This window comes from Dermacentor albipictus, chromosome 4 (assembly GCF_038994185.2).
Source record: "Dermacentor albipictus isolate Rhodes 1998 colony chromosome 4, USDA_Dalb.pri_finalv2, whole genome shotgun sequence".
Classification (NCBI taxonomy): domain Eukaryota; kingdom Metazoa; phylum Arthropoda; class Arachnida; order Ixodida; family Ixodidae; genus Dermacentor; species Dermacentor albipictus.
In genome coordinates, this window is record NC_091824.1 from 3223976 (window position 1) to 3244377 (window position 20402).

General features: G+C 49.2%; 1 protein-coding gene across 6 annotated transcripts in view; it reads left to right on the plus strand.

Moving 5' to 3' along the window:
- Positions 1-20402, plus strand: part of LOC139059016 (nuclear factor related to kappa-B-binding protein) — a 617245-nt gene that overhangs the window by 500054 nt on the left and 96789 nt on the right. For all 6 annotated transcript variants that reach the window (XM_070536798.1, XM_070536799.1, XM_070536801.1 and 3 more), the window contains one exon: positions 9743-9987. In XM_070536798.1, coding sequence (XP_070392899.1) covers positions 9743-9987 — 245 coding nt within the window. The remainder of the gene's footprint in view (positions 1-9742; positions 9988-20402) is intronic.

The window sequence follows — 20402 nt, forward strand, 5'->3', positions numbered from 1 at the left end:
TCGTGCCGTGAGTGTGTGATACCGACGCGCTATCGGACGCCTTCCTACATTGACGCTGAGCGTGACTATACCTATGCTACAGACATTCATGAAAGGAACTGTGTGTGTGTTATCGTATACGCTATCCTAGTCCCGTACCCGTGTCATTAAAGCCTCTCTGTGTTCATTGTGCCATCCCTGTGTGTTTGAGGCATGGGCCCACATCTTCCTATCACACACGTGTACATGTTTATCTTTCTCAGGTGACCACGTTTCACCGTTTAACAAATGTTCCCACGCAGCGCAGGACGCGCCTGCATGTATCCGAAGTTTCTGGAATGTTATCGATGCTTCTATCAGCTGTCTGTTGTTGCCAAACCTTGTGTTATCTGATTTCATCGTGTGACGCGAATGGTGTAGAACTTAGCGAAAGACACGCGGGTCCCAACGATTAGTCTGGAACATTCTGTGACTGCTGTATAAAAGCTGAAGCGCTTGACCCACTGATCAGATTTTCGACAATCGCCGACTGTGTTCGCCGCTGTCGCCGTTCTTTGAGTGTAGCTTGTTTTTTAGGGCACAAGTTCGCCCAATAAAATGCTAGTTTCGTCTTTCTCAGTTTTGGCTGCTATCTTCACAGTCACTACCACGTGACATCTGGTGACATCTTCTACCTGAGACGACAAAGAAGATCGTGGCCAAGACAACCACAATGGCTGCCCCAGCGTCCCCCGTTATCCTGCAACAATCTCGGCACCCACCGACCTTCCCTGGAGCAGCTACTGAAGACCCGGAATCCTGGCTGGAGACCTACGAACGAATCGCGACTTTCAACAACTGGGACACCGATGACAAGCTGCAGCATGTATACTTTGCCTTAGAAAACGCCGCCAGAACGTGGTTTGAGAACCGGGAGTCGACCATGACAACATGGGACCTGTTCCGTAGCGGCTTCCTGCGCGCCTTTATGAGCGTCGTGCGCAACGAAAGGGCCGAAGCCATGCTGGATGCCCGAGTGCAGCTACCTAATGAGAACGTTGCCATATTCACGGAAGAAATGAGCTGTGTGTTCCGTCACGCCGACCCGTATATGCCCGAGGAGAAGAAAGTCCACCTACTCATGCGTGGTGTGAAGGAGGAACTTTTTGCCGGAATGGTACGAAGCCCACCAAAGACCGTCGACGAGTTTCTTCGTGAAGCCACCAGCATCGAGAAGACACTCAAGATGCGAAACCGGCAATTCGACTGCTGCACGAACTCGACAAACTACGGCGGAGTTCAGTCACTGGCCACCGACGACCTACGCGAGACTATCCGAGCGGTCGTGCAGGAGGAGCTACAGAAGCTGTTCCCATCATCGCAGCGTCAAGTGGCTTCGATTGCCAACGCCGTACGTGAGCAGCTCCAACAACAACTCGGAGTAGCCCCTGAATCGCTGCAGCCTCAGCCGCAAGCGCTACGCCGCCGTCGCCTGCCGTCAAAGTCCCCCTCCACAACTGCGCCAGGGCCCCGTAATGCCGCAATTTCGTCGACCGCCACCGCCAGCACGCCCACCCATCGCCCAGCGCAGCTACCCGAGGAAGACAGACGTTTGGCGCGCTCCTGACTGCCGCCCACTCTGCTACCACCACGGGGAAGCCGGCCATGTGTACCGCCGATGTCCATACCGCAACCTGGGATTACGAGGGTTCGCCGTCAATGCACCGCGCCCTCATGTAGGTGAACGCCCTCGTGACATCGCCGACTACCTTGCCGCTACTCAGTGGAGCCGTGGACAGCCGTCCCGGTCGCCGTCACGAGGCCGTTACCTGTTGCCGCAGCGCCGTCCATACACTGGCTCAGCACGGGGCCGCTCTGGAAGCCCATATTCGGAAAACTAAAACTAGCAACCGATGGAGGTGTGGTTGCTGTTCGTCGAACTGACGAAGATCGTCCGCCGCCGACGAAGACGACGAAGAGACCATCTTGACGACATAACGGCACGCCGCCTTCCCGACGAAGTCGGGAAGCCAAGACTACACCGACGAAAGACGACTTGACGACGCAACGTTCCAACTTCAGTCCAACACGACGCAGCCGTGATCCGACACCAAGACCTAACTGCAACACCAGACAAAGAACCACGACCTCGACGTGATTCTCAACGGCCACGCAGTTACCACCTTAGTGGACACAGGGGCCGATTACTCCGTAATGAGTGGACACAGGGGCCCAGTTGCAGAAAGCTAAGACCGCATGGGAAGACCCTCAAATTCGAACCGCTGGAGGACACCTCATCACGCCGACTGGAATCTGTACGGCAAGAATAACCATTCATGACCGGACTTACCCTGCCACCTTCGTTATCCTCCAACAGTGTTCACGAGACGTCATTCTCGGTATGGACTTCCTGAACCAACACGGCGCAATCATCGACCTGAAGTCGAAGTCAGTAACGCTATCGGAAGATAAAGCGATACTGCCGGAGAGCTCTCGTAGTCACCATGCCTTGAGTGCGCTCGAAGATCAAGTGAGCATCCCGCCTCGCTCCAGCATTGTTATTTCGGTCGGCACCGAAATACCCGCTGACGTAGAAGGCGTCATCGAAGGCGACCAACGTCTACTGCACGGACGAAACACAAAAGTGTTGCTGACAAACTTCAGCCAGGAGTTCAAGCACATCAACAAGGGCACGACCATTGCATACATCGAGGAAATTCTGGAAACCAGCAATGCGTTTGTCCTCTCGGATTCTGCCACACGTACCCAGACGACTGTAGTTCCCAAACCAGACTTCGACATAAATCCAGGTCTCCCCATCATTAAGCAACAGCAGCTGAGAAGCTTACTTCGACGATACAAAGAGTGCTTTTCGACATCATCAAGGATTCGACAAATGCCAGTCGCAAAGCATCGCATAATAACCGAAGAGTGTGCTCGACCACTCCGCCAGAGCCCTTATTGAGTTTCTACATGAGAACGTGAGGCTATCAGGCACCAAGTCGACGAAATGCTGCGCGACGACATCATCCAGCCGTCCAAAAGCCCGTGGGCATCTCCTGTAGTCTCGGTGAAGAAAAAGGACGGAACCCTACATTTCTGCGTCGGTTATCGTCGTCTGAACAAGATCATGAAGGACGTATACCCCCTCCCATGAATAGATGACGCATTGGATCGGTTCTGCAACGCTAAATACTTCTCGTCGATGGACCTGAAGTCTGGCTATTGGCAAATAGAAGTCGACGAAAGAGATCGCGAAAAGACGGCCTTCATCACCCCAGACGGCCTGTACGAGTTCAAGGTTATGCCATTCAGACTGTGCTCGGCGCCTGCAACGTTCCAGCGTGTGACGGACATGGTTTTAGCAGGATTGAAGTGGCAGACCTATCTCATTTACTTGGATGACATCGTCGTCTTCGCCGGAAATTTCAACGATCACCTTAGGCAACTTGCAACAGTACTCGAGGCCATCAAGTCATCAGGGCTCACTCTGAAGTCAGAAAAGTGCCGCTTCGCTTATGATGAGCTTCTGTTCCTAGGCCACATCATCAGCAAATCTGGAGTCCGCCCCGTCCCGCAGAAGACCGCTGCCATCGCAAAGTTCCCGCAGCCCATCGACAAGAAGGCAGTGCATAGATTTCTTGTCATGTGTGCCTACTACGGGTGATTTGTCAAGGACTTTTCACGCATCGCTGAGCCGCTGACACAGCTAACTAAGTGGGACGTCGAGTTCAAGTGGGAAACGCCGCAGGCCTACGCATTTTAAGAACTCAAGCGACGTATGCAGTCGCCGCCAGTACTTGCGCACTTCGAAGAGTACGGCGATACAGAAATCCATACTGACGCCAGTAGCCTAGGCCTCGGTGCCGTTCTAGTCCAGAGCAGAAACGGAGTCAAACAGGTGATAGCTTACGCTAGCCGGTCGCTGTCAAAAGCGGAAGGCAACTATTCTACGACCGAAAAGGAACGTCTCACCGTCGTTTGGGCTACAGCTAAATTTCGCCCTTATCTTTATGGCAGGCCATTCAAAGTCGTCAGCGACCATCACGCGTTGTGTTGGCTAGCAAATATAAAGGATCCTTCAGGACGACTGGCGCGGTGGAACCTCAGACTACAAGAATACGACATCCCTGTAACCTACAAGTCCGGACGAAAACACTCCGATGCCGATTGCCTATCGCGCGCCCCCATTGACCCGCCGCCGCAAGTTGACGAGAATGACGACGCCTTCCTTGGAAGGATAAGCGCAGAAGACTTCGCTGAACAGCAATGGGCAGACCCGGAGCTACAAGGCCTCGTCGAATATTTGGAAGGGCACATCGACGTTGTCCCCAAGGCATTTGTGGGGTTCTCCTCCGGTTTTCTTGGGACAAAGCAACGACAACACAGTAGTGCAAACAATCACAAGGGCATTTATTGCACCTTTCGTAGATCAATGCCTGCTAGCCGAGTTTCTATCCACAAAACATGCCGATGGGGCACGCGACAAATCTAGAAGTCCGACTCACCGCGACCAGAAGCGAGCGAATATGTTAGCCCCATGCTGGATCCAAACGCCGGGTCGTTCGCGCATATTGTCACGCGAACGGTGGCGCATTCCAAGGCAGCCACGCGAGACGGTCTCGCAGAAGCATAGGTCGGCGCGCGCACTGCCTCGTACATTTGTACCGCTTGACGCTCTCGAACTCAAAAAGAGAGCGCCTTGTCTTGCCCGCACCCAAGTAACTCCGCAGCGGCGCGACACTCGCGCCATCTCTCGCACCACGCTTGTACCGCTCCGACCACCGCGGCCGCCAGGCCACGCGAGCGGTGCGGGAAAACAACATATCAGGAGATGCGTGAGAGTCACGTATCCCCACACATTTAAGCGCAGATTAGCTTCCTTCACACTTCAAAACAATCTACTCATGAAGAAGAACTTCTCACCAGTACACGCCAACTAACTTCTTGTTGTTCCGTCGACGCTGCGTCCAGAAGTATTGCGCGCCCTACATAACGATTGGACCACCAGGCACCTCGGCTTCTCCCGGATGCTATCGAGGATACAGGAAAGGTATTACTGGTTGTGCGTAACCGCCGACGTTGCTCGTTACGTCAAGACATGCCGAGACTGTCAGCGACGCAAGACACCACCCACAAGGCCAGCCGGATTACTACAGCCGATCAAGCCTTCCTGCCGACCTTTTCAGCAGATGGGGATGGACTTGTTGGGACTGTTTTCAACGTCCGGAAAAAAGTGGATCATCATGGCGACAGACTACCTCACCCGGTTTGCTGAAACTAAAGCTCTGCCAAAAGGCAGCGCAGCCGAAGTGGCAAAATTTTTCGTCGAAAGCATTCTGCTGCGACATGGCGCCCCAGAAGTCCTCATCACCGACAGAGGAACGGCCTTTACAGCAGAGCTCACCCAAGCCATTCTTCAGTACAGTCAGACAAGGCATAGGAGGACAACTGCCTACCACCCACAGACGAATGGTCTTACGGAGCGCCTGAATAAAACCCTCGCCGACATGCTAGCAATGTACGTCGATGTCGAGCACAAGACCTTGGATGCCATCCTGCCTTACGTAACCTTCACTTACAACATGGCAGTGTAAGAAACAACACAGTTCATGCCGTTTAAGCTGGTTTACGGCAGGAACTCGACGACGACGCTCGGCGCCATGCTGCCACACGTCACTGAGGAGGAGAATCTTGACGTTGCTACCTATCTCCAGCACGCCGAAGAAGCCCGACTGCCGACACTACAACCTCTGACGACGCTTAGTCTAGTACCAGCCCAGTGACTGTGTTTGGGTTTGGACCCCAATACGTCGACGAGGACTCAGTGAGAAACTATTGTGACGTCATTTTGGACCCTGCAAGATCATCCAACATGTTGGCGAACTGTACTATGAGGTTGTGCCACACGGCATTTCGCAGTCACAGCTGCGGCGGGCACGATCTGAAGTGGTCTATAGTGTGTCTGAAGCCCTTTTACGCACGCTGACGAACTTCCTTATTTTTTTATGCGAAGCATATTACGAGGGCTCAACCCTGCTCCTCAGGCGCGGCGGTGACCATGAAATCACGTGACACCGTGACGTCACGACAGAGGAGAAGTGGCTTTGGCTCAACTCTTGCAAGACGGGCTGGGTGGGAATCGAACCAGGGTCTCCGGAGTGTGGGACGGAGACGCTACCACTGAGCCACGAGTACAACGCTTCAAAGCGGTACAAAAGCGCCTCTAGTGAATGCGGTGTTGCCTTAGAAACGCGCTGTTTCTAAGGCGTGCGTCTCTTGCTCAGGCGCACATTTCGTTGCCGCGCCGAACGCTGCTTTGCTCGACGCTCACCGCGTCCAATGCGGGACGCGTAGTCGCTGCCCTGTAGCCCATTGTCTTACACCCCTTGGCGGGTCGACGGGAACGCTGTCGCGTTCCACTCTTGAAGGCGAAGAAGTAATGCATGAGTTGTTTCTTCGTCTAGCCGAACCAAATATAGCCAAGCAACAGCAGTTCACCAGGCTAAACAGTGGTTCAACAACTAAAATAAAGGCTAGTATGCTTCGCATCCTGGGCTTAACCTTACCTAAGCCACAGCCATTTTTTTTTTTTTCCACGAGTGCTTTTCTTTAGTACATTCGTTTGTTTGCATTCATCGGGTCGATGCTTTTTAAGAGGGGGGGTATTGACATGTGTACACGTTTATTCTTCTCGAGTGACCACATTTCACCGCTTAACAAATGTTCTCACGCAGCGCAGGACGCGCCTGCATGTATCCGAAGTTTCTGGAATGTTATCAATGCTTCTATCCGCTGTCTGTTGTCGTCGAACCTTGTGTTATCTTATTTCATCATGTGACACGAATGGTGTAGAACTTTGTGGAAGACACGCGGGTCCCAGCGATTAGTCTGGAACATTCTACGACTGCTGTATAAAAGCCAACGCGCTTAACCCACTGATCAGATTTTCGACGATCACTGACTGTGTTGGCTGCTGTCGCCGTTCTTTGAGTGTAGCCTGTTTTTGAGGGCACAAGTTCGCCCAATAAAACGCTAGTTTCGTCTGTCTCAGTTTGGCTGCTTTCTTCTCAGTCACTACCACATGACAATATCGGTACCCAGACAACAGCACGGCCCATCGTAGCACCCTGGGAAAGCAGGACTCTGGAACAGGTCTGTCTGGTGCGAGCAAGCTTAGTAGTGGCTTGTGGTTAGTGCTAACAAGACTCGCCAATGAGTCGTCGCTTCCCGGAGCATGCCGAGTCGAAGCACGTTGCTTCCTTAACTCATCCTAACTCTGGTATAGGCTGACAACTTCGGTGACGGTGCACGGATTCCTGGCTAGGAGCATCTGGAATGCGCCGTCATCGATGCCTTTGAGGATATGGTGAATTCGCTCAGCTTCGGGCATGGCGGCGTTGACTCGTTTACAAAGGTCCACAACATCCTCAATGTAGCTCGTTAACGTTTCTGCCATCTGCTGTGCTCGGGCGCGCAAGTGTTGTTCAGCGAGCAGCAGGTCGGCTGAACACTTCCATAAAGGTTGTCTTGAAGACTGACCATGTGGGTACCTCGCTTTCGTAGTTGTGAAACCAGAGTTAGGCAACACTAGCCAGATAAGTGATGACGAGGGTTAACTGCACCGCTGAAGATCTTGGGGTCCCGTTGTCGTGGAACGCCGATGCAAGTGACGGACTGTGGCATGAGCGCCGTTTGGGATAAGCTGTGTGTCATGGCGGGCGGTAGCATTCTTGATCGCAGCTCCAGGGTTTCAAGCGACGGGGTTCGAGTCCCAGCACCTCCACCAATTGAAAAGAGGTTCATTTGCGGCTCCTTATGCAAAGGCACAGTGACCGGGAACGGCGAGACAGCCCAAAGCACTGTCCAAAAAGGAGCCAGCAATCAACAGCGCAAGCCAAGCCGAGCTGCATGTTGGCGATGCGGTTGTGCCACGAGACGAGTCTTCTTTTTCACAGCTAGAAAGGCGGTGTTCCAGTTAAGACTACAGTCGAACCCGTTTACGTCGTACTATTCTATATCGAACATATTCTGGACACGGTATAGTTATAATAAGTATACATAGCAAAAATTATGCTTACATCGAATAAAAATAGCAGTGACTCTTGAAATATCGAACATCAAGCAGCGGAAAGGTACCCCAGAAGTTGGCTTTCCCTCGCGGCAGCGGGCAAACCCGGCAGCACCGCTCCATCCAACCGCTCTCGCCATCGTGACCGCACTGCCTTGGACGAGCCATCGACACCCCCCTGCAAAAAATTATCCTGGCCCGCCCGCAGCACTTGCTCAGACAACCAATCAGAGGCTCTTGTGCCATCGCGCAAGATAATGAAGGTGCGTGTTGTCTCGCTGCTTTTTTGGTTCATTGTGCGTGCGCCTTGTGGGCCTTCTCCTGCAGTGTCGCTGTGATGAAGCGGCAGGATTCGCCTTTCGTCGTGAAGCTCGAAATCATAAATCGGGTCAAACGCGGTGTGAAGTCCGATGTCCCCGCAGCATGCAAGATTCCGAGGAGCACTCTCAGCATGATCTTGAAGAATAAGGGGCAGATTAGGGTTAAAGCGGCCAAACTCGTGACCCGGTGCCCGTGGCGCCTGTTGCGTACGTGCGGCCATGTATGAGTGGTTCATCTGAAATTGCTTCAGCCATACCGATTTCCGCATGCTTGGTGATGCGACGAAGCCATTGCTGGTGTTGCCGAGCGAGCTGTCAGAATTTCCGGAGGCTGTTGACGAATCAGCGGTGGATGAGTTTGTAAGTGCAAATGATGGCATCGCGACCACGGTAGAGCCTGAAATTGAAGACTATATTGCCGACATCGTACCAAGCACAATTGAAAGTGGGCACAATGAGGAAAGCAACAACGGTCCTTTGCCCACATTCTCCGAAGTGATTGGTTCACTTGCACTAGTCCGGTGCTTCTGCGCGAATGCGGAAGGTTGCAGCCTCAGCTGCTCCAACTCTTTCGACAATGTGGAGAAGTATGTGCGTTGCGGGCAGCGAAATTGCCCATGCAGAAGAAATTGAAGGACTATTTCACGCGAAACTAAGCTCGTTTCATTAATAAAGTGATTTTATAAATGGTATGTGCTTTTATGACATCCAATTATTTAGCAGGCTTATATCGAATTATGCTCTTTATCAAACTGATAGACGTTTTTTTGCGAGTTTGATATAGCTGGGTTTGACTGTATCTAAAATTGCTGGTGGAGCACCTTTGGCAAACTTAACTAAAACGTCAACATATTTTTAGCACATTTTAAGGACGGTTATCTCAGAAGTACTGCAAATCTTAGGATTCTTTCTAAGCAGACACGACTTCACTGCTGCTTGGTTTTTATTCCCTGTTTGCAACATTTGTGGTGAATTGATTTTAAAATTTTATTTAGGTAATTAGCCATATTATTATTATTATTATTATTATTATTATTATTATTATTATTATTATTATTATTATTATTATCCATATTATTGCTGACAAAGCTACAACTTTGCTAGGTAATGTTCACCACAAGGCATGAAGCATGAACAGGCTTTTGAAATTACTGTCTAGAGACACTTCTATATCCTAGTCCACATCGCCATCGAGCTGTTTCATAAGAATGTTATGTACTTGGGCTTGACTTTGCAAAGGTGTGTTGCTGCGTCTAATGGTTGCAGATGTACAGTGCAGTCTATTTTCATCGTAGTGTTCAATTGAGAGAGGCAGTCACTCTGATGCCAAAGTTTGCCGTGCACCAAGTAGAGCTGCCCCCGAAGACTGAGAAGTTGAGGTGTGTGTGTGCAGCCAACCAGAATGGACCACTCAAGTCCAGCCCAGCATACGTGATGGGCACCACGGGACCCCCAGGCACAGCGGCTGCCATGGTGGTTGGCGGCCAGCCCCTCAAGGGTATCAAGGTGATCCCAGTGCCTCCACGTGGTGCGCGGCCTCTGCTGGCACGTCTCATTGGGCCACCGCCGGCAGGGCTGAGGGCCGTGCATCCCGCGGCCACCAACACCCCAGTTTCCTCTTCGTCACTCATTGTGCAGGTGCGTGCCCTTCTGGGTCGTCAGTCAGCCAATCATCAGCTTGAAAATGCACAGCCCACCAGGGTGCCCGCCCAGTGTCCTGCTTCACAATTACCGAGGCTGTGATTGATTGTTTTCACTACAGCAGGTAGCTAAAGACTTTCTGAATGTGGCCTTGGGCTTTGAGGGAAGGAAAACGCAGTGAAGGGCAACAGAGAATTAGGCAGTGTGATGAGATTGCAAAACTTGCAGGCATAGGTTGAAGCCAGCTGATGCAATACATTGGAGGTCACTAAAGCAAAACTTACTAGTAAGGCAGGCAGGGATTATGCACTGTCGCTCTTAAAATTAAAACTTCTTTCTGGGCGAGTTGGTGCATACTTGATTTGACAAACATAACAGTGCTACCACATGCAGCCATAAAGGAACAAGGAGCACTTGCGTCTCGTCCTTGTTCCTTTGTGGTTGCATATGTTAGGGCTGTTATATTTGTCCAATCACTCTCACCATTTCAGATGTCTTTCGCCATTGTTTCTTTCTTTAAATTTGTGCCAACCTTTAGCTACACTACTGATGATGCTGCTGGCCAGCCCCCCTCCTTCACCTCATCTCTCTATCTCTCCCTAGACACACGCACGCACACACACACACACGCGCATGCACGCACACAGTAGCCAAAAAAAATTGGCTGAATAAAAGAACAGTCTGAAAAATCCATGATCCTGTACTGAAAAAGTCCTGCTTTTTGTAACGTCTGCTTGCAAGCGTCATGTTCTCGTCATACACACAAGACAACATTATTAGAGCATTGAGAACGTCTTGCATTGATGGTTGCGGGTGACCAGAGGTGTTGTCGTCGGAGTCCGAGTCTCTTTGCGGCAGTGCGGGAAGGTTCATCCCACTGCTGCGCGAGTCAGCAATCAGCTGCTCGCCAGTGTCGATGTCTTCAGTGGTGCCGTTTGCCTCTTCGGTCATGGGCTCTTCAGAGTTGCAAAATAAAGCTTGCCTAAAACAATCTGCAATCATCGAAGGCTGAACAGCCTTCCATGTACCTGCTAGCATGCCGAATACCGAGAACAGGTTACTTGAGTACGTCTTCCCGCTGTCAAAGCACATGAGTGTGTGGCCAAGTAAACGAGCCCGATAGTGTGCCTTGAGGTTTTTAATGACCCCTTGGTCTGTTGGCTGGAGCACGGTCGTTGTATTTGATGGCAAGAATTCAAGACAAATAGCTTTCAGGTTGTTTACAGTGTCCTGCGCCCTGCAGTTGTCTACAACTATTACCACTTGCCTCTTCTGGCGGCCAAACATCCGGCCCAGACTATGGACGTAATCTTCGAACGAGCTTTGTGTAATCCAGGCTTTTGTATTGCCTCTGTACCACACAGGCAGGTTCTTCGCACCCTTAAAACAATGCGGGTTTTTCACCTTCCTTATCACTAGAAGAGGCAGCTTCTCAGTACCAACCGTGTACCAACAGGATAGGCCTGTCTCGTCACAATTAAAAATGTCTGCAGGAGCATTCTCTAAAACCAGAGCCTTCAACTTACTTGTCCGGTAATACGTGACAGTAGATTGATCCACGGCACCGCTCTCCCCGCAGATTTTCTTGATTTTCTTGAAAGAGACTCAGTGCCTTTCCTTAAACCCACGGATCTACCCATCGGTGAACTTGAAGTCCTGGATGCCCATTTTTAAAGTGAGCATGTCAGCTTTTTGCTTGAGCATGTTGCCCGAAACGGGAAGGTTCTTTGCTAGGACTTCAGCTGCTGGGCCTCTTGAAGCTTCAGATGTTGTCCTTTCCGGTCATTTTTTGTAGTTTTGTAGTGCGACTGGTCAACTGCAGCCAATCTCTTTTCTTTGTTTTTCTCTTAATCAGACAAGGTCTGTTTGGAGATATTAAACTCCTTCGTGACGTCGACTCACGTTCACCCTTGCTCGATAAGCCTGATGATGGCGGCCTTTTTGTCGAGCGTCATGGTCGAATATTTTTCACGCTTCTTCGACACATACGGTGGAGGTCGGTGAAGAGCAGGGGCCATAGCGTAAAAAAACGTCGGCGTGTGGTGAATGAATGGCTGCAACACACTGAAATAGTGATGGTATGTTGTACGGCAGCTAGTGATGGCAGGTAATGATTCCAATTGCACTGTACTGGATAAAAGCCAGCGGATCACTGCTGAAGAAAACATGCGCGACGCCACCTATGACACTGAGGCAAAACTGATGATAATGGTGGTCATCGTGAGCATCACCTGGCATTCGTAGGAAGTGTCCAGAACTGGCCGTGCGTGACTGGTTTCTGGTTGTCAAAATCGCTTCCACCGCAGGCTACAGGCAAAAGCATGGCCTTCAGGATCGGCATTTCTTACAACAGGTGCCACCATTGCTACGTGGATTTGGATGCCTCCTATACTTGCTAATCAAATTACTATACCGATCCAAGCCACTTCACGTCCAATCCGAAGCTAGTCCGGCAGCTCAAGATTCAAAATGGTGTCCTCCCTGACTCATAGCGCTGGTCCATTGTGGCAAATTTTGTACGGAAAATCGGACTTCTGGTTTTATGTTGTCTGAAAAATCGGCCGCAAAAATGCATTAGCTCCATGGGAACTCTCATGGTGCATTTATGAAATCTGGATTATTCATCAAGTCCAAATTTTCTGAGTCCGAAAAATCGGTCGGCTACTATATATATAAAATGATCGTGGAAGAGAAAGAATCACACTGGAGAGATCAAGAGAAAAGGAAGAAGAGAGGGCCAGATCAATTATGTCTCATTAAACGGAATCTTGAATTTTGGTGGAGTCACACTTTTGAACCATGTCTGTGTCATTTGCCATCGCCCCACATGAAGATGGTCATGACAGAGCCAATTCAGCACTTGGGATTTGTGGGGGTTCCACTCTGCGTGCGGCTAGGGCTGAAGGCGAGCTCCGGATCTAGCCCCACGCAGTCGCTTTGTGGTACTACCAACCCATAACGCGGGAATCGCGGCTACGCCGGGTTCGGACGAATAAGGCAACCAGCGGTGTCAACGGTAACAACGTTTATTGCTATTAGCAATATCAAACACTCGCAGAGGGACGTCCTCTCAGTAAAAGTAGTAAAAGGCTTGCCTCGTTGTCTGGGTGGGTCAGACAAACGAAGTCACTCACGGGATGCGGCAGGTGCTGTGCAGGCGGTCCAAGGCGTCGGCATCCCAAGAGAGCGAGTCTCTCCCGGTAGCGCGCTTTTATGCCTTTTTACCTTTTTGCGAGGGGAAGTCCTCCTCGCCCGCCGGATACGTTTCCCTTTCCCGTGAGCTGCGTAGTGGAAGAGGGGTACGCGCGTCATCAGAGCGACGGAGAAGGGGAGGGCGCGTAGTGCCTCTCTCCCGTCTACGCCGGCGCGACCCGTCGGCCACTTGCGAACGGGACGACGCAGATACGCGGGAGGAAATGGAGGCGGGTGCTCCCCACAGATTCTAGAATCTGTTGGCTTAGAGTGAATATGCGTGCGACTGACTTCCAATGCTGTATTGACAGTTCCAAGTAGCCAAACCATAGTTAAAAGCGAAACTCAATCTGCCAGCCATATAATACAACACCTTTTGAAAAATCAGCAACAGCAAATGTGGTGACAGCCAGAGCTTCTGACTATATTGTCATCAACAACCCAATCAGCAAAGCAGACGGTGTAAGAACTTGTCAAGCCAGAACCTTTCGATGATACATTGTCAAGCCTGTCAATGTGGCTTCACTTTTATTAATATGCATGCTCGCAGAACAGTTGTGTTATATCTTTATTAACTACGCTGCTAGCTTGCGGCACACAGGGGAATTACATACCGTATTTACACGATTGTAAGCCAACTCCAATCTAAGTCGACCCCCCCATATCGCATGTGACAGGGGAAAAAAAAAAAAGAAGAGCATACCCAGGGGTGCATTCCGTAACGAAAACTTATTAGTAGTTGGCATGGTCACTGGACTACTCGTCTTCACTTGTGCCATCATCCTCCCAACCCAACCACATGCACCCATCAAGGAGGCTCTTTTGACGGGTCCGGTTGGCATAAGTTCGTGGTCTGTCGCAAGCCACTCGTGCTCACAACGGAGCAGGTCCTTAACAGGCGAAGATCCGGGCTTGTTTCATGACCGTGTCACACTTCACTGGCAGGAACTGATCACACATTTCAGTGACATATGCAGCAAGCTTCGCCTACAGCCCTGGAAAGCGTCCCAACTTTGGCCCATAAGAAATTCTTCGCTTGCCGTCACAGGTGAAAATTTTGCTTCGCTGCAGTCGGCACTCTCACACCGCCCGTTCAGAAACATCGAACACGCTGTGTAGTGATTTGTTTCTTCAGCATAAAGGATGGCAGCCCTCTTGAACGCTGCTGTGAACGAACGCCGAATGTATAGTGGTCCTGCAGCACTCATGACGACCGAGGAAGCATGGAAGTAGCACGTAGCCGGCAGTCAAGTCGAACACGTCAAACTAAGAGCTACAGGGAAAGAGAAACACGTGAGTGGTGTCTGCTCTTCCATGAACTATCGATACTCCCCGCAAGCGCTGTCTTTCTGAGGGTACCACTGTGAATGGAGCGGTGGCACTTCCATCAACTGTCAACATACCCCCATGAGTGTTGTGTGCACTGTAAAACTCTCAAAAAATTTTGAAAAACCCTTCCGAAAAGCGAACAAACCCACGGGATAATGAAAAGCTATGGGTAGAGCCATAGGACAAACATAAAACTGAAACTACATTGTAGTTCCCCTGATATCTCATTGGTCTCGCTTTTTTGGCAGTGCCATGTTTTGGTTTCGATCTTTACATAGGGAGAACTTGTACCGAGTTTCCCAAGTAATGCAAATTAACTTAGACGAAATAAAAATGCTTATCATTGCAAAGAATCATCAGCATATTGAGTGATGCTGACGCTTACGTAAGGAGTGCACCCCTTTTAACGAAGTTTAACTTTTCCTCTCTCTTGCCAGTGTTCCTGACAAATATGACTCGCCCAACAGCGCTTCCCCCCTCCCCATCCTGCTTGGCATCAAAATTACCTCAAACCTTGTCAAAAAAAAAAAAAATCTCGCTACATGCCTGGATGTCCACATTGAAGTCATTAATTGAAACAAACAATTCAATACAGGTGAAGTTGTTGGAAGTTTACCAGTGCAGCTGCAGCCAAGAAAAGAGCAAAATATGCTTCAGCCAGCAGGTTGATACTTTTATTGCATTATCATAAGCAAGGAAGAATATATTCACTGGTATTCACAAACGGAGAACCTTTCTTGAGAGAGATTTATGCGACAACCTCAAAAGTCGTTGCACTGTTTAATTAACATTCCCAGCCCAGCTGGCTAAGAAGGGCTGCAGCAACTTCCTCAAGAATATTTTGCAATGTTCCTCAGTATGAGCATGGTCCTTTCTCCTACACATTAACTGCCAACACTTTGTGAAATGTGGGAGTACTGTTGACATCAACAGGTGGCACAGATTGCTGCTTTTTCGAATCTCATCTGTCTTCTTGACCTGCTGAACAAAGGTGCAAGTCAGCTGGCAAAGCTTAACAACTTCCATTTTAGGGTGTGTCAAGCCTCCATTGTCCATATTTGCGATCAACCCGTAGAGTGGCCCAGTTAATTCTGGTGCTTCCAGCAGGATCTTGCACAATTTGCATGGCAGCTGAAAACCAGTGTCAAATGTTTCATAAAGCAACTTGATTGTGGCAAGGAAGGGTTCTGCTCTAAGAGTCGTAACATCATAAATGAAGTTATGCAGCACAAAGTTATGCACAGACTTCGGAACTTCCAAAAGCACTCACGTTAAAAGCATTGGGGGCACTCCACTGTATGGAACAATGTCATGCAACTGCCATTCTTTCTGTAGGCCGCCCTTCAGTGGGCCATCGCCCCTCTGCCAAACTGCTTCGTGCGTAGCGAGGTAGCCTGGATGCTCCATCGCCGCCTGCCATCTCATACGGAATACCTGCCCGTCCAACCCGAAGCGGATCATCGACTCTTCACTTTGCCTCCGTTTCTGGCCACAAACGCACTTCCCATCTGGCAACCTGGCTGTACTATCAGTGAGGCCACCCTGTCCCAGCTGCTACTTAGCCCAGAACTGTTTCTCGGCCAGTCGGGGCATGCCACCGTATGGAACAAGGTCATGCAACTGCCATTCTTTCTGCAGGCCGCCCTTCAGTGGGCCGTCACCCCTCTGCCCAACTGCTTCGTGCATAGCAAGGTAGCCTGGATGCTCCATCGCCACCTGCCATCTCATACGGAATACCTGCCCATCCAACCCAAAGCAGATCATCGACTCTTCACTTTGCCTCCGTTTCTGGCCACAAACGCACTTCCCGTCTGGCAACCTGGCTGTACTATCAGTGAGGCCCCTCGTCCCAGCTGCTACTTAGCCTGGAACTGTTTCTCGGCCATTCAGGGCATGCCACCGTATGGAACAAGGTCATGCAACTGCCATTCTTTCTGCAGGTTAGTTACCTTGCAAACGCAAGCTGCTTCCGCACCAATGACCGTTTTATAATTGTGGTGTCATGCCCCCTTGAGTTGATTGACAGTTGTCACAATCATTTATGCAAGTTGTTGTGCTCCTGTTACGTTACTTTTCACAATGTATCTTTTTTGCTTATACCAGCTGGCGACGTGGAGTTGAACACAGGCACTGCTTCTTAACTTGAATTTATTTCCAAAGCACTATCTCGTTTAGAATCTTCCCGAAGCACCGTGCTAAATGAACTTGCACTAATCCGTACTTCCCAAACTAACATTGAAGCTATGATCAGTGCCCTTTCTGCTCGTGTTATCTTAGAAAAAAGAGTTGATGAAGTTCAGTCAGTGCACTCACAGCCTTCTTATGGCACAAGTGGCTACATCGCTAATCTGGCTTGCCAATTAAAAGCACTGGCGGAAAAATGTGACGACGCGGAAAACCAACAGAGGCGTTCTAACCTGCTGTTCTTGGGAATTCCCGATGCTAACAACGAAAGCTGGGCACAATCAGAAATGCACGTAACCTCATTCTCATCAGAGAAGCTTAACATTTCCATTGCAGCGGCTGATTTGGAGGGCGCACACAGACTAGGTCGCTTCCAGAAAAACAAAAATCATCTTATCATCGCCAAATTCGCACGTTTTAAAGATAAAATCGCCATCCTTCAAGCAGCTTCCAAACTTAAAGGCTCCTCTTTTGCGTTTCGTGAGGATTTCTCTACACACGTGCGCGCAGCATGGAAAAAGTTATATTCGTTTGGTATACAAACGGGCTCCCAATTTAAAATTCGTTTTGACAGGCTCATCATAGAAGACAAGCAGTTTGTCTGTGACGCAGAGTCTGATTCAGTCACAGAACTAAGAAAGTAGGAATCAACTCGAATTGAAAATCTTCCATTTTCCCACTCTACCCTACCCATTTATGCGCCGTCAAGGAGCCCCACATTTCACGCAATTAAAGTTATGTTAACCAATGCTCGAAGCTCCATGCCAAAAAAAGAAACACTGGAAATGATCATTACGGATGATGACACTGATATTGTTGCTATCACAGAGTCATGGCTAAACTCTGATATCGAGGACCATTAACTTCTGAGCAACCCATCGTATACCATTTATAGGCAAAATAGGACCGGTCGTCGGGGGGTGGGGTCTTGGTAGCTGTCAAACTATGGCAAGTCTCTTCTCGCTCAGCTACTGATGGTCACCACGAGATCCTTTGTCTCAAGATAGTAATGCCGACAAGCACGACCATACTGATTTCTTGTTACCATCTCCTTGATTGTGACATTACATTTACAACCAACCTATTCCATCATACGCAATGTAATCTCCCGTTTTTCCTCGTGCTAATCTTGTGCTATGGCGGCGACTTCAACTTTCCGGATATTGACTGGGAAAACTGCATCGCTTCAACCCTAGAAGCAGTTCTTATGTACCTTAGTCAAGTAGTTACCAGACCTACTCGCAGTACTAACATTCTTGATTTAGTACTTACTACCAATAATGAACTAATTAATTCATTACAGTATGTTAAAGGTTTTAGCGATCACAACATGTTGTTTTTTAACATAGCTATAGAACTTCCTACCTACCAGCCGTCTACTAAATACATCCGAGATTACAATAAAGCAAACTTTGCAGAAATTAACAATCGCTAGAATCATTTTTTGTAGACTTCCATCAATCAGCCCCTTCCAGAACAGTTGAGCAAAACTGGTTACTCTATAAACATAAACTTTTGTCTCTTCTTGATGCTCATGTTCCTCTTGTACGTATTCACGGAGATGCCGGCAGACCATGGTATTCGAACAAGCTTAAAAAACTATCTAGGAAAAAAAGACAACTCATTTTCCGCTAACTCAAACGACGCAACAATCCAGAAAAATGTGAAAAATACTTCACAGTATTGCGGGAATACACAAGTTTGTAGAGACAATCTAAACGCAAATATTTCCACCAGGACCTGCTGAGCATTCTGCGTTACAACCCTCACAAATTCTGGAACTCATTATCACTTAAACGTAATCAAAAATAACGTACAGTGCAAAGGACAAGGACAGCGATAGACGACATACACAGAGCTGACTTCCAACAAGATTTTATTGCGTTGCCACATCGTGTGTATATATACAAGAAGAGGCATGCGCAGAAAATGTACGATAGTCACAGGGGGTGTCCTAACAGCAAGTCATTCAACTAAGAACATGGTCACCTGAAAAAAATAAAAATTAAGAATTACGATTACTATCTGTTTAGAAACGCGACTTCACCAGGGGTCAGCGCGATTGAGGGCGCACTAACGCACATGCTGCCAAGTTTTCTGATGAAATCAGCTTCCACAATTTCCCTGGTGAGCTGTGAGCAGTGTCTCGCTAAAACTTGCGTATCTTCAAAGAATGGCACGCAGCCGCAGTCCCGGCAATGAATGCCCAAGTGGCCTTGTACAGTGCTGCGGACGTTGTTACAGTGCTCTCTTAGTCGATCGTTTAAGCACCTGCCCGTCTGTCCTACAAATTTACTGCCGCAAGACAGGGGAATTTGGTAGACTACGTTAGTTGTGCACGTCACAAACCGTTTTCTGTGCCCGACAGAACAACAACTCTGATGCGATTTACATACACACAATATACATACACACGATTTACAATATACACATGATGTGGCAACGCAATAAAATCTTGTTGGAAGTCAGCGCTGTGTATGTCGTCTATCGCTGTCCTTGTCCTTTGCACTGTACGTTATATTTGATCATGAATTACCAACTAGCCCAAGCAACCACCCTAGTTCACTTAAACGTACTTCATGTCATAGTATCGCATTAATCAACTCGGATGGGTCTCTTGTTTCAGTGAATCAGCGTCCCGATGTCATGAACTGTTATTTTTGCTCAGTTTTCACTAATGAACCTCCCACTGATATTCCTACATTGCTATCTACTCACTTTTCAGAAATGCCGGCTGTTATTATAACTACTCAAGGAATCTCCAATTTAATCGATAACCTTAAGCTTTCCAGTGCGCCAGGCCCAGATGGCATAACGGCCAAAGCTTTAAAGGGCACCAAATCTCAATCTAGCCACTTCTTGAAATTGATTTTCACTCAATCTATTGCCTCTTCCACTATTCTGAATGATTGGAAAATTAGCAGTGCAGTCGCCGACTGATTTTCCGGACCCCGAAAATTCGGACATGCTCGATTATTCAATCTGCTTCGCGGCACCGCCATTCTCCTTATAGACCATAATGTACAATAACTTCCGAAAGTTCGGACGCCTTGCAACCTCTGGTCTGATTTTTCGGACACTCCTTGAGCCAACTCGATCAACAGCACCATGCACCGACTCTGACCGTTGCATGGTTCGACTTGCTGAACACCATGTTTGTTTTGAACGGAGCCTCTTTGCTGCCCCACGAAGTGGCGCTACTGCCAATCCCTGCTCATCATCATCGTTTCTGCCTGGTTTGTAGCTACAGTAGTTCCGGTCTCAGCTTAGTATGCCATGTCAAGACAATCCAACAGCTGATTTGTTTGTTTCTTCGCGCACGACGCTGCGAGTAGACCAGGTTTTTCGTTTGTGCGACTGATGTCGGCGTGACGGCGTGGTGATGTTTGCTTTGTGTGCTGCGTCGAGGTTGCGGTGATGCAACGCGGCATACGGAAACATCGCGTCAGGTGTCTAATGGCGCCAACAGTGCCCGCGCATACTGCGCTGGGGAATGCCGGCAAGCGGGTACCAGGAGGCCTAGGATTTGTCGCCTTCCGATGTACTCCCTACTGACGCCGTAAATGTTCTGCCGTGACCTGCGCAGTGGTTGCATTGCAATTCCAGACACCGTCTCATTTGACAGTTTCACAGGTGCTGATACTGCTGCACTGACATGCGCAGAACTCGACGACGGCGAGATCATTCGTCAGGTTTCTGCTGCGCCG